At 30.5% G+C, this 14,536-nt stretch overlaps 1 protein-coding gene across 1 annotated transcript; it reads right to left on the bottom strand.

Moving 5' to 3' along the window:
* Positions 1 to 3,797: 3,797 nt before the first annotated feature.
* LOC111000974 (cytochrome P450 6B5) lies at positions 3,798 to 9,162 on the bottom strand. The gene is made up of 2 exons (XM_022270604.2): positions 7,708 to 9,162; positions 3,798 to 4,870 (listed from the first exon to the last, which is right to left on the bottom strand). Exons 1-2 carry the CDS (start codon positions 9,005 to 9,007, stop codon positions 4,704 to 4,706), a joined length of 1,467 nt encoding a protein of 488 aa, XP_022126296.2. The 5' UTR covers positions 9,008 to 9,162; the 3' UTR covers positions 3,798 to 4,703.
* Positions 9,163 to 14,536: the final 5,374 nt, after the last annotated feature.

The following is a 14,536-nucleotide window of genomic DNA, read 5'->3' as shown; positions in this document are numbered from 1 at the left end:
ATATATTATGGATTTGATGAAGTCAAGTTATGCGCTGAGAATGCTCTTATTATAATTTTTTTTTTAATTATGAGTGAGATTATAAAAATACCAACTTAACTTTTTATAGTGGTTACTCCCTAATACACATAATAATACGTGACACATTTACACTAAAAATTTAAACAAGGTAACACGTTTAAGTATGTTATGTAAAATTCTGTTTATACGATACGATTTAATGAAAGTAAATCGTTACAGACTTTTTATAGTAAGGTAGACTTTTAAAATAAAAAAAGTTATCACATGTCAAAAATAATATTCTGAATAAGTAGGTTTATAAAAAAATGTTAAATTGTTTGACAGATCTTTTAAGATGTTTAAATTATCTTAAGTAGAAATTACAAATTCTTCAGATAGGGTATTTACATATCTATGTTTTTATTTTTATTTAATTATTTATAAACACTTTGTAACATTTATACAAATAGATATAACATAATGCATAAAAAATATAAGGCATGCAAGGGGGCCTTATCGTTATCAACCGATCTCTTCCAGGCACTCCTAGATTAATTAGATTAAAATTAATAACGCTCAGTTGTGGAACAACGGATGTCGAGCTGAGACGGGTTAAATTTTGTATCCATTCGTTCATTCGTGAATGAAACTAAAATATATATCTGCAGACAGACACAATACAATAAACAATTATTTTTGAATATTTGAAAGTCAAATATATTCTAATCATTAAGTTTAAAAGGTATGTAAGGATAGTAAAAGTTTCGTTACATATGGAAAACAATCGTACGACATCGTATGAACAATCCTCCACAAGTTAATATACAGCGAACTTTAAAGCAAAAGCACGTATGTCCTCTTCACGAAACGAGTCGAGCGCTTATGCAAAACTGGAGCTGAAAAATAAAGGCAGCTTAGAATTAAGCAAGCTATACATGAGAGCAGTGAAAGAGTTGAATTATCCTACTTCCGTTAACGTTGTTTTATACATATGGGCATTGAGCCGAACTCGTTTTTTTTTCTTTTCTAACAAATTTTCGCAGAAACCTTACGAAATATTTTTTTATTTCGAAGTTTGGCGACCATCATTGCTATTTTAATTTTGGATGCCGCACTTATGAACAATAATTTGGTGCTCTGATAGAACACATGTATTGAATATAATTTATCGGCTATTTTCATTGATTGACTAATTATTGAGGTGTCAAATAATTAGGCCGGTCCTAAAAAGTACTCGTATTACATTTTTCTGTACAATTTTGTATGGGCTAATATTATAGCACATTTTAATGTCAGCCTACGAACTTTTTTTTATAGAACAGGGGACAAACGGGCAGGAGACTCACCTGATGTTAAGTGATACCGCCGCCCATGGACACTCTCGATGCTAGAGGGCTCGCGAGTGCGTTGCCGGTCTTTTAAGAATTTGTACGCTCTTTTTTTGAAGTGCACTGGGGTTGCACACCACAACCCTCAAGACTTTCAGTACCTACGTAATAGGCCAAATGTAAGTCTTCTTTGGTTTCCAATTTATCCAGCATCCCTAAGACAAATAATATTGGGTACATTAAACGATAGTCGCCATTTAGTCTTTTATAAACTAGAATTGTACCCTCAATCATACACATTATAAAGGTTCTGTGCGTATGGTAAACTATTTGTGATTCACTTTAAGGCAGAGAGTATGTATTTATTTAAATTGGAAACCAGACGAGACATCCAGTTAGCCTACTACGTACTGAAAGTCTTGAAGATTGTAGTGTGCAACCCAAGTATTCTTCAAGAACTGAGTTTCTTACGTATGGGATATGTGCGATCACGAAGGCCTAGGTTGTTTGCGAGACCAAACGCTAAAACCACTCTGTTGCACAGATCCCCGTTATCCAGGACGTTACGCCTACTCAATGCTGTCTCCGACACTATCGACATATTTGTATGTTCGCAGAGTGAATTCACAGTAGCGTTATTGTGTATATTATGTCTTTATATTATATATGTACTTTTATATGTTTTATGAAATGTTTCTCGACATTATCGTATTCGCATAGTCTGTAAGGATAATATATGTATTTCTGTAATTAATAAATAAATATATAATAATCTGGCTCTGATATAAAGATAAAAACAAATGCAGCCGTGCAAAATAATTAGGGGTGATACTCAAAATTTTATAAATAAAAATCTCCAGTAGGAACAATAAAAAGCGCTTCCGTAATCCGTGATAACTGAAGCCACGCGCAGCATCTAGTCTCAGTAAATGCAAACGGCGTAATTTGCACTCACGCTAAACACACTAAATACCATTCCTGCTCACAATTGCTGAGCAAACAAACCGAGTGAGCCTTAATTAATTGTTAACCAAACATATATATCAGACTTGTTGTAAATTACGAAGACGAGAATAGTATGTATGTCAAGATGCGGTTTTACCTGTAGACGCTGATCAGATATTTCATAATAATTAGATCTGAATTAATTCACGCGCGTACCACAAATTCAGCTTCGATAGGCAACCGGTTCTTGTTATGCGCACATTACTTGCCTGTACCGTGAACGAAACACCAGCACATCATAAGCAAAAGGATTCCTATTTCTCTATTAAAATGGACTGGACAGTGGACATTTTAATCAATTTGTTCTGTCAAACCGACAGCATTGTCTATTGACCCGATAGTTGCTAAGTGCTAATTAATTATATAACGACGAATAATGTAGTGATATCAGTAGGGCTTATGTCGCAAACTTAAAACGCACCGCGTAAATTCAATATTGAAGTCTAAATCTGGGTCACAATTGCTCTTGGAATTACGGGATAAGTTAAGTTTTATATAATAATAATATATAAAACTATGTTATTTCTGTATTAAATATGTCTTATAACATACAATAAAAAAAAATATAATACCTATATATATTGCGTCTTTTAGACGGTAATATTGAGATGGTTCTTTAACAATAACTTTCTACGAGAGAACACAAAAAGGAAAGATTTATCATATTAAATTTTTGTTGTAATTTTAAAATACAATAATGTATTTTGCTTTATAATTAAAGGAAGTTTCACAGTTTACAATAACATTAATGTATATATATATTTTTTTACATTTATGTATATATATATTTATATACTTTTAAATTTAACATAGAATATGTGTTTTCTTTTATGGCTCATCTTAATTTCATTTCAATACACTCAGAAATGTTAAAACTAAGATGCTTAAATATCTAATGATGAAGGTGCAATAATAAAAAACACTTTTCTCTCCTCAGTTAACTCTTTTACCTTTGAATTAGAAAGTAAATTGAATCAAGAATATTTAATGACGCCAAGAATTTAATTTCAAAGTTTTGAAGCTCATTTGCGGGCATTCTCTGAAATATAATCTGAGAAGCTTCGTAAAACATATTTTATAATCATTATAATTATGTTGTTATTTAACCAAGTAGCATTGTCCAAAGATTGATAGACTTCGTTGGCATAGGCATCTGAAGCGCATGGGCTGAGTAGATTGACAAAATGCCGGAGAAGAACCTGCTGTAATGAAAGCAATTAGCAGGAGGTGAGATAGAAGAGGTGGAAATTCTCGTTCCGGAAGCCAAGACGTATCTTGAATCGCAGGGTGAATGTGGATCCAATGATTTAATCAATTTAAATAAAAGAAACGAAATAGATCTGTGACATCTACATATTTATAATTCAACTTTATGCAACTTTTTATTGGATAAGTCAATTATTACATGAATATATTTATAACTTTCGTTTTTCTTTTCTTTAAGAAATTTTTGAGGGTTTTATAAAAGAATTAAAACAAAAAGTTTCATACATTATTTCATTATTCAAATATCATATTATTATTTCATTATACACTATTTAATATAATAGTTGAAATAAAACATTTTTTAAGTACTGGAGGTGGCAAGGAACCATATTAGATAAATAAGTGTTTAGTTTATTTTTGTGCTATATCAAATGTTAACTCCTAAGACCTATATATTAGTATAATTTACAGGCACGCTTACAATTCCTATATTCCTTATTAATTCCTGGAATATACAATGGAAGAGATTTTGTTATCATCAACTTTTTATATAGGATAGTTATTTTTTAAATAAATTATATTAAAAATAGTTTTTATTAACATTTGATACAGATTTAATTTTATAAAGAAATCGCAAACTATTTAAACCCTTAGGTACGTCAAAAGATTGTACTTAAAAGTGCGACACTTGCAAAATGTTTATGCCAAATTAAAACTAAACTCCTTTTCATCTAACATTTCAAATTACTAATATACATTTTTTTTATTTTTATTTCTTTTATTCCATTCCATTTATTTTATTCCTTTTAAAGCCGCCTTAAAAAACTATTTTATTACAATATCAATTGAAAAATACTTATACATGTGATACCCTGTCTAGGCCCCAGAAGGGGTCATGATCCCCAGGATCCGCCCTTGACTAGACAGCGCGAATTAAAACTACTAAGTCAATCTTATCTGAGAACTTACATGAAACTTATTTAGGTTCTGTGGGACGGTTATAATAACACTAACTTTACATTACAGTCATACTTGGCCCCAAAATATAATCCTTGCGAATGTATTATATATAAAAGTGTGATCTAGTTATTTTATGAAATATAAAGAACCATCCAATCTTGATGTTCACAAGTATACATTTTGTTTTTTCACATAATTCTATTTTTATACTCTTTTGTGCCTGGGAATTAACTCATATTCTACCTTAGAACTGCTTAGAGTAAATAAATTAGGCTCAAATGTTGTAACCCTATACATACAACTTTTTAAAGTGAATTCTCGTAACAAAACAGCAAGCATAATTTTCATATGAAGCCGCGCGTACTTTGCACCTGAAACAAAATTTCGTGTTATGGGTTTTTATTCATATGTCAATTGTTTGACAATTAAAGTCAAAATGTCAATTATTTTATATTTTATACCAGATTTTTACGTGTAAATAATAATTATTATTGTAACAATACAGTATTAAAATCACAGCCTTTAGTAATGCTGTAACAACATATTTAAATCAAAACGCCAATTATTATAAGGTGTAAACCTAACTACACGTATCGGAACGTAACGTACTTACCTAACTTATGTACGTGTGTGTGTGTATTTTTGTGAGGTAACTGAAGCGTGTATTCAAATCGACTTAATTCAGTGACATTCAATGTCACTCGTATTGAATATATGTTTAGTGTAGCGTATTGCAGAAAATCGATTAATTAATGTATGTAATAATAATATTTTCCTCGTCTAAGTTTTTACTTTGCTGGTTTATTGCATAACGTTAAATATAGATAATAAATTCATTTCGATGTTACATGTTATATTGCATAGCTTAATATAAATACAGGGTCTTAAAATCGCTAGATAAAAACGAAGAATTTTGATTAACCGACACATCTATATTAAACACAGTGATTATTTTGTTGTTAAGTTGTATTTGTTTGTGTATTGTAGACGATGAGACGGACAAAATATTTTAAACCAAATTAGTTTTTACATCACTTTCATTAAATTGAAGTCTGGACTACCATTAAAATGTGACATCGGCTGAACATTTGTCGAGGACGTAATTTTATTTATGAAATATGTAGAGAGAACATTAAGTTTCTCTGCATCTTATAATTAAATATAATATAATAATTGTTCGATAATTCCTGTGCATTTCGTCTACCGCGTAATAAATTAAATTCGAAATTTGTTGTTGACTTCAACAGCAACACAATTAATGGGGAAAAATACTTTTCATGCGATGGGTAGTATTAGTCTGTCTGTCATGATAGTCTTGAAATTATTGCAGTGTACAACCAGGTTGTCATGAGCATTGATGAACCCAGTCCGCGTTTGAAACGCTGTTACAGCGCTGCAAACTAACGAAATTTAGAAAAGTCTTCAGAAAGAGATCTACAAAATTGTTCTAAAATATTTTTTTGATAATAACAAAAGAAAAAGTTATTAAGCAAAAGAGGTAAATTTTAATTAAATTTGTTTACTTTTTTACTTAATTTTTCAATTAACTTTTAGAAATTTAAATTTATGATAAATGTCACAAAGACAATTATAGGCAAAAAAACGATTCGCTATGAAATACTTAATTTTGTAATATGTACGATGGATAGATTTGGAGATATAGCTTAAAAATGTGTTTTCACGCCTTCTTCCAAAATAGCGGCCGGGGTCAAGGTCGCCAACCCCACATACTTTGGTTTAAGCTTGTATTGACCACCCCTACATGTACCATAAATTAAATTTCGTCCTGTAATACATGTGCAGTTTGGCCCTCAAATTGTAACATTTCAATGGAGTGTATTGATATAATCATATTATAATATATGCATAGACTGATATGAAAAAGAGCGATAGCCAAATAAACAACAATAAAACCACTTTTCTGTCTGTATATCTTTCAAGCATTGTCAATCATTTTTCTTTTCATTTTACAAGTTGGAATTCCATTTAGTCGTTTTTTAGTGAAATCAAATTAACATATAACGAAAAATAATATACTTGTGTGTTAAAATTGTCTATATCTGTCTAGCTAATTGTGACGAAGATTACGTACTTTATCATCATCATCACAGCAATAAATGATTGAGTTGGTAACGACAAAAATACAGAGAGGCTGACAGCTTTTTTCTTTAGATTTTATTTTATTTTATTTCAGTTATAGTTGCACGTTATTTTAAGTTTTTTTTTGTTAATAAATGATCAACTTCTTTTAATTTACCCTCTGTAGGTGGTTTTTTTAGTGTTCCATATTAGGGTAGCCTGGAATAATCGCTAGTTAGCGATAAGGCCGCCCGTTGCCTAATAACCTACTTAACCTAGGTTATATGTAACCAGAGAACCAAAGATATTTTGTGATGAATTTATAAAATAGTTATAATAGTTCTTAGCGAATTGTTCAATTTGGTCGACAAGGGATGGAATCCCATGCGGACAATTTCGCGGATATCAACTATTAACTTACATTTTATATGTTACTATCTTAATAGCAATATTTCTCTAGCATGTTTACGTAAAGCCTTAAACCTTTAAAATTATATATCTTAATATATATATTTCTTGTGTGCGTGTGTATGTGACTGAACTCCTCCTAAACGACTGGACCGATTTAGACGAAATTTTTTGTGTGTGTTCAAGGGGATCTGGGAATGGTTTAGATTCACAATTTTGTCCGCTGGACAATGTTTTTTAATTAATTTTCAATTTTTTATTTTTTCAATTGATTTTGGAATGTTTTACATTGGATCCGACAGACGGCGCTACCATCGCAGTGTCAAATTTTAAATAATATTCGAATTTTAATTTTAGTCTGTCCCGAAATTTAAAAAAAGTTTTGTTATCATTGTGTTATATCGTGTGTGACCATGTGCTGGATCGTTAGATATTGTCATAACATTTGAATAATAATTTTCATCAAAATGGCTTATAAAAATTGAAATTTTGAAATTAAAGACGTGTAGACAGGACAACGTCTGTCGGATCCGCTAGTATATACATATATTTATAAATGACATTGACGTAGTTAATGTTTTTTTTAATGACGTATGTATTTTTAATTGAAATTTTTACATTTTCTAGCCTTATGTTTTAATATTATAAAAAACAAGGCCACAAGGACATTTATCATTGAAACCGTAAATAATATATATCGATAGATCATTAAAATACTTACCAATACAAATACGATTTTCTCCACTAAACGGCAAATAGGTGTACTTTTTAATTTTATTGATGTTGTCCGCAGAAAACCTTTCTGGGTCGAATATGTCTGGCTCTGAGAAGTACTTGGGGTCCATATGCAACGCATATGTCGGGATAATAACGTAAACACCTTTGTCAACTTTTAAATTCGATGGCAATATTGCATCTTCAGTTGCCACTCGTTGCATAGACCCAATCGGCGGATATTTCCTCAATGATTCGCTGAGGACCATGTCTAAGTACTCCATGGCTTCAACATTATAGTAGTTAAGTTGCTTATATTTATGAAATATTCCATCAATTTCCTTATGAACCTTCTCTAAGATGTGTTCATTGTTTGCTAATTCCAATAACGTATAATCTACAGCGCTTGCTGTCGTTTCGACGCCGGCCACAAAAAACGAAAATGCTTGGGAAGCCACAAACTGATCAATATTTATTTTACAACCTGATGCATCTTGAATCGATTCATAATTTTGTATTTCCATATACACGTCTATATAGTCGTCCCTTTTTCCAGGGGTCTCGTGACGATATTTACTGACTTTCTGTATTATTTCCAATATAAGATTTTTGTAATCGTCAAATATTTTTATATTTAGAACCCTAAGCACTATTGGAAATTGGATACTAATGATCAGTTTTAATGAAAATAAACATCGTTGAAAAAATGGGAGCGGAGTGCACAGCGCATTTACGATTGGCGATTGTAATGCATTTTTTGTAACAAAATCTACACCAAATATTGCTGATCCGATTGCAACAAAATTAAATTTTTCAAATATACTCTTATTATTCTCGCATTGATAATTCTTTATATAATCAATTAAACTGTCTGAACATTGGTATATTGAACGTGACATACTTTTCAACTTTTTAATAGTGAAAACTGGTGAAATTCTCTGTCTGATCAGCTTCCAGCGATGATAATCATTCATTAAAAGTAAGTTATCTATCAAGTCTTCTTTATCATTAACATAATATCCTCGGGAGTGAAAACAGTGTGAATCTTTCAAAACCGCTCGAATATCTTCCAAATTTTTCAAAACAAGTACAGGTTTTGTATTTAAGTACATCCCAACATAGTTTTCATTTGGATATGCATTATAAATATTTCTATAAACTTCTGGCAGCGAACACTTTCCAAACAAAAAGTCCCATGCAGCGTAGTTCACTTGCACAACATTTCTTATTTTCCAATAATTTTTATTCACATTAAAATAGTACATAAAAGTAAATACACAAACGAAGATGAATAAAATTAATATCATTTTGTAAGTCCTATTCCGAATTAGTTTCAATTAGTACTGGCTAGCTATAGTGAGGTATCACTACCCGCATTTTTAATTGTTAATCGAAACGTGTTTTATTGGGTTAATACCGTTCGATATTAAGAAACGTTTTGGAATAAACTAATAATTGGTTTTCTAAGATACAGAATGAATATTAATTAAAAATGTAATTAACTCGAATACAGCATGTTTGGAGAACAAAAGAGGTTAAACAATACTTTTGATAATAATATAATAAAGAATTTCAATCATCATTTAAAACTCATGGTGCCTTATATATATGCTACTTTCAATATATACATACTACTTGCCCCTTATCTAAATTTAATTTTATTAACCTATATAACAATTGTATAATCGTTTTCTTAACTTTAATATGTAATTACAGTGGACTTTAATTAACTAAGATGGTATGATTATACATTATCTATTCTATATTTGAGAATTGTCTCCAACAAATTTGAGTAAAAAAAAACTTCATGGTTTGGGTTTCAGATCTTATCTTGCGTGATCATTTGTTAGTATAATTTCTTCCTAGTGGATAGTTGACTTTTAATATAGTGAGTATATTTCTGTTTTGACGTTCATACGTGTACATTGTGTTACCTATATGAATAAATGATTTTGCTGATACCAGAAAAGCGGATTACACAATATCCTTAAAAAAATATGAAATTGTGCGGAAAACAAAATATCACCTACTTAACGGGATCCTTAATTGGGCCTTGTGAATGTATTATCAGACACACACTTGCTATCACTTACCCCAAATTAATAATAACAAGATTACAAAATAAAATTAAATAACATCACCCGGCGGCATCACTTTTTAGCAGTGATCTTTGAAATAAAGAAATACAATTTGGACTTATCTAAATCATGATATATGAGAGATAATAGCGAATTTTTTTCGCATATATACATATGTATATACCACCGAGTTTGTTTGAAAACAATTAAGATTAAAACTAATTAAAAATGTACAATAAAACTAAACTATCTTTACCAAAGTATCAATTGAAATATGTGTTTAAATATCCTCCTTAAATAATTCTATTCAAATATATATTTATATATATTACGATAGCACTAAGCTATTATATAATAAATAAATTATTACTAATATACTAACCAGATTAACTAAAGTACTCTTTTGTCTCTTTTGATCACAGCGTAAACACAATTTCTCAGAAAGGGACAAGTAGTAATTAGATTTTCATGACAGTCTAATTACTATAATGACTGTCTTTTATAAAGGGCTAAATGTGTAACAAATTTAAATTAACACCAGATATTAATTTATATTAAGAATAAATACATTTTGTTAAAATCGTTTGTGACTTTAAAACCAAGTTTAAATGCATGTTTATGAAACGTCCTAGGGTTGACTCACTTCAAAATGGTATACAACGCGCATGGTCATGTGACATTTTCAAACTTATTAGATTTTTTTTCAAAGTACGTTTAAGTTAAGTTACATCATTCAAGTTATTAACAAAAAAATACTACACTGCGTTTTCAGGTTTTTCTTAATTAACATTCAAACAAATTTATACACAGTCCCGAAGACATTTTTATGATAATATAAAGTTTTGATCAATAAAATTAAAGTAGGTTAGAAATGAATTATCCTTCGACTTAAAAATTTTCATTTTCATATCATGTCTTGATATCGAATTGATTCTCGATAATCTAAATATTTTATATGTATATATATATATATATTTATTTATTTATCGTGTAATATTATTTAAAAATACAGAGTAGATGCATACAAATATAATGGAGGCTTACAAATAAATACTAGTGGTCTATTGATAAATATTGGTAGAATTTATAAAGAACAACGGTTTTTGTGTTCCGAATGTTAAAGATTAGTTATGTGCATCGTTTGTCATGTATACCACAGAATAAAAATATATTTTTTTCATTGATTGAGCTAATATACATTTTTTGCCATCCATTTGGTGGTTAACTAATTAATAATAATCGATTAAACGTTTAAAACTGCAGCAGTTATACTGCACGCCTGTATAACAACTGTGAGCAAAAATGTTGCTCATAGTTTTATAAATACTCTCATGTATGGTATAGTACGCACGGGTTTGATTACTATGTATATGCGTTATGTTTTTATCGTTCTTATTTCATTTTGTACAAAGCCAGTTATGTTCTGAATAAAAAAATATATTCTTATAGGTATTTATTTATTTATTTATAAACACTTCGTTGCATTACATAAAAGGTAAAAACTTAATAAGCTTTATACTCAATTATTCAATTAAAAATTACATACAAATTGTGTTCAAAAAATTCTAATGCATTTTAACGAATATTACGTTGACGTTTTGATCTTTTACTACAGTGAAACTAATGAAATCTCACGACAATAGAAGAGACCCTTTTCAAAAGCGACACATATTAGTTTCAGTTCCTTTTGGTACCCATTCAATTGTATTAATGTGTTTTTAAGGATTCCTGAGTATTGGCAGGTAATGTGTATTGGAAATGTTAAAGTGTCTATGTGTGAACCGTGGTAAACTCATTTCTTCTTTAGCCTTTTTTTGGTTAAATAAAGTACCGTGGAGTATATTAATTTTAATTTTTGATCATTGCTGCAGAAATTTTTTTTTAAATTTTTTTTTTGGTTTTAAGTAAAAAAAAATGACGTTTATCATGACGATGTATATAGGCAACAACAAATGTCAGTTCGTATATATATAAAAAAAACAACAATTAATTAAATGCGTAAATATACTGATTATTGTCAGTTAATTTATTATTACGTTTAATACTATTGGTGAAGTATGCAGACGCTACGAACATTAAATGATAAAACAAATCATAACCAAATAAATGACTGTGTTACCAGCATGGAACAGAGAACATATCGGTAATGAATAGTGTGACGCACATAGCGAGATTACAAATAAATGTTTGTATGCGCAGGTGTCAAAGCCACAAAAAGTCGGTGTGGTAAAACAAATAAATCAGTGGCGCTACAAACTCTTTAGGTCTTGGCCTGAGATTTCTGAATCTAGTTCATGGTCATTTTTAAATCTAATAGGCAAGTAGGTGATCAGCCTCCAGTGCCTGACACACGTCGTCGACTTTTTGGAACGAAGACATGTCGGTTTCCTCACGATGTTTCCCTTCACCGATCGAGCAAATGTGAATGCGCACATAGAAAGAAAGTCTATTGGTGCACAGCCGGGGATCGAACCTACGACCTCAGGGATGAGTGTTGCACGCTGAAGCCACTAGGCTAACACTGCTCCAATGTAGATACATTTTCAAAATATAGGTGATTCATGATTTCTTGTGGTTTAAATTTTCTGTCAAAATACGAAAAAGTTTTCTTAACTTATGACATTAAAATAAACATGTGATAAAAATGTGATAAAATCGCGAACTGTGCTTGTTGAACAGTTAAAGGAACAAGGTCCAATAAGGAAAAATGTCTGTACAATGCAGTGCGTTCTATTGAATTGGTATAAGAGGATTTCTGACTTCACTCAACAATTTTTATTGAACCTACAAACTCTTGGACAGCCAGATTCAAAGCATTAGAATTCTATGTACACATCCTCTTCAGCTGAATCTATGCTATACTTGAAAATAATGAGATTTTATATATGACTTCTAGCCGTATAAGATATAAATGTTTGATATATATACATGTAGTACAATGAAAAAGTCTATCGATTTATTTAATAACTTTATTACTCCTATATTGAGGTAGTGTGAGCCAGGATTTTTTACAAATAAGGGCAAACGACGGCTCACTTGATGCTAACTGATACACTGATGAGTGGACACTGACACTGACAGGAAGGTCGCATATAGGTTGTCGGCCGTTGTTTTCTTTATGAAAGCGAATTTTACATAACAATTGACTGACGAACATTTATGAGTAGCGACGTATAAATCGAACTAACTAGTTTTACACGTGACAATTTACATACACTCAAACTTTTCCTTAACTGTAATATACAGTTACATATTTAGTTGGCATTCTCCCAACATGTTCTGTTTAACCTAAGTGGGTGTCTTAACTATAAAATTTATGACCTTCTTGTAATATTAACTCATACTTTAAGCGTTTTGAATTGTATTAAACTATCTTTGTTAATTCTTATATAGATGTAATACAAACTACATACGAAATAAAGTTTCTCTTTTTGAGTACGTTTCGATTGTCTCAGGGTTATAAGAAGGATGGATATCGCGTGACAATCACAATAAAATGAAACCCGCTGCTTTCTCGGTCTTACATTTGTATTCACATACTACTTATATGTCTTTATATAATACATATCTTATTTATACAAAATGATGGACAGTTACAGACAGATAACATTTAATTTTCGTTATTACGTAATATTTAGTAAAAATTTAATGGGAAATAGACATTAAAAAATTCCTTGAATTTTCCATGTGCCTAATAATAATTATATTCCTATGAATTGTCAACTTTTAACATAAAAATCTATTTAAATTGATAAAAAAAAATCCATTACCAAAAAAACCTATATTATATTCATTATTTAAAATTTCCAATTAACTTTACCAAAAATAATAAATATTTAAATAGACTTTTCTCATCATACGTATTAGGATTGAGAACGTAAAACTGTTACTTCATTACTCAAATTACGAGGAAATTCAGCAAGAACAATGCATTTCTCATAAGGGTTCATATAGCAAGATAAGACACGACTTCAAAGGTAACAAAGGCCTCAGTTGGAAAATCCTTTGAATCCTGTACGGATGCTGTGGGGTCGTATTCACTGAAGTGAAGCGTTTTGGCACGTACCCTACTGATGAACTTTTTAACACATTAGATTCTCTTCCTATTATTTTGCGTCCTCTTGTTTTCACCAGCAATCACAGTCGAAGATGCAGTTAGTACAATTCACTTTTACTTAATTGTATAGATACTTTACTCTTTAGATACTTAGAACTTTTTCCGAACCAATTCGACTTAGGGTCCTTCAGGAAAAGAGCGTACAAATTCTTAAAAGGCCGGCAACACACTCGCTAGCCCTCTGACATCGAGAGTGTCCATGGGCAGCGGTATCACTTAACATCAGGTGAGCCCCCTGCCCGTTTTCCCCCTGTTCTATAAAAAAAAAACGGTTATAGTTTTGATTTCATTTGTTTTAGTTTATAAGTATTTTGTCGGGCAAATCTATTCAGCGCCATCTCGATTTGTAATACTCCAATTATTTCTATACCTAAATGCTACTAGATGGCATTACCAAACAAAATTTATCAAAATATTAAAGTATTTGTATGAAATTATCTTACACTATTATAGTTATATCTCCACACGCTTATAATTTTGACATAATTCTGAAAATACTGGTTACATGATTAAAATAATATTTCAAAATTGTAAGTTCTATTAAAGCTACTTTTCTGCTATCCAAACAACAAAATATCCAGAGTGGCATCACAAAATGATTTATTTGAAGCCTTTGAGTACGATTCAGATGCAAATTATCC

The sequence above is a fragment of the Pieris rapae genome, chromosome 10, assembly GCF_905147795.1.
Source record: "Pieris rapae chromosome 10, ilPieRapa1.1, whole genome shotgun sequence".
Lineage (NCBI taxonomy): Eukaryota > Metazoa > Arthropoda > Insecta > Lepidoptera > Pieridae > Pieris > Pieris rapae.
Note: the sequence above shows the minus strand (reverse complement) of the source record. Positions and strands in the feature narration are given on the sequence as shown.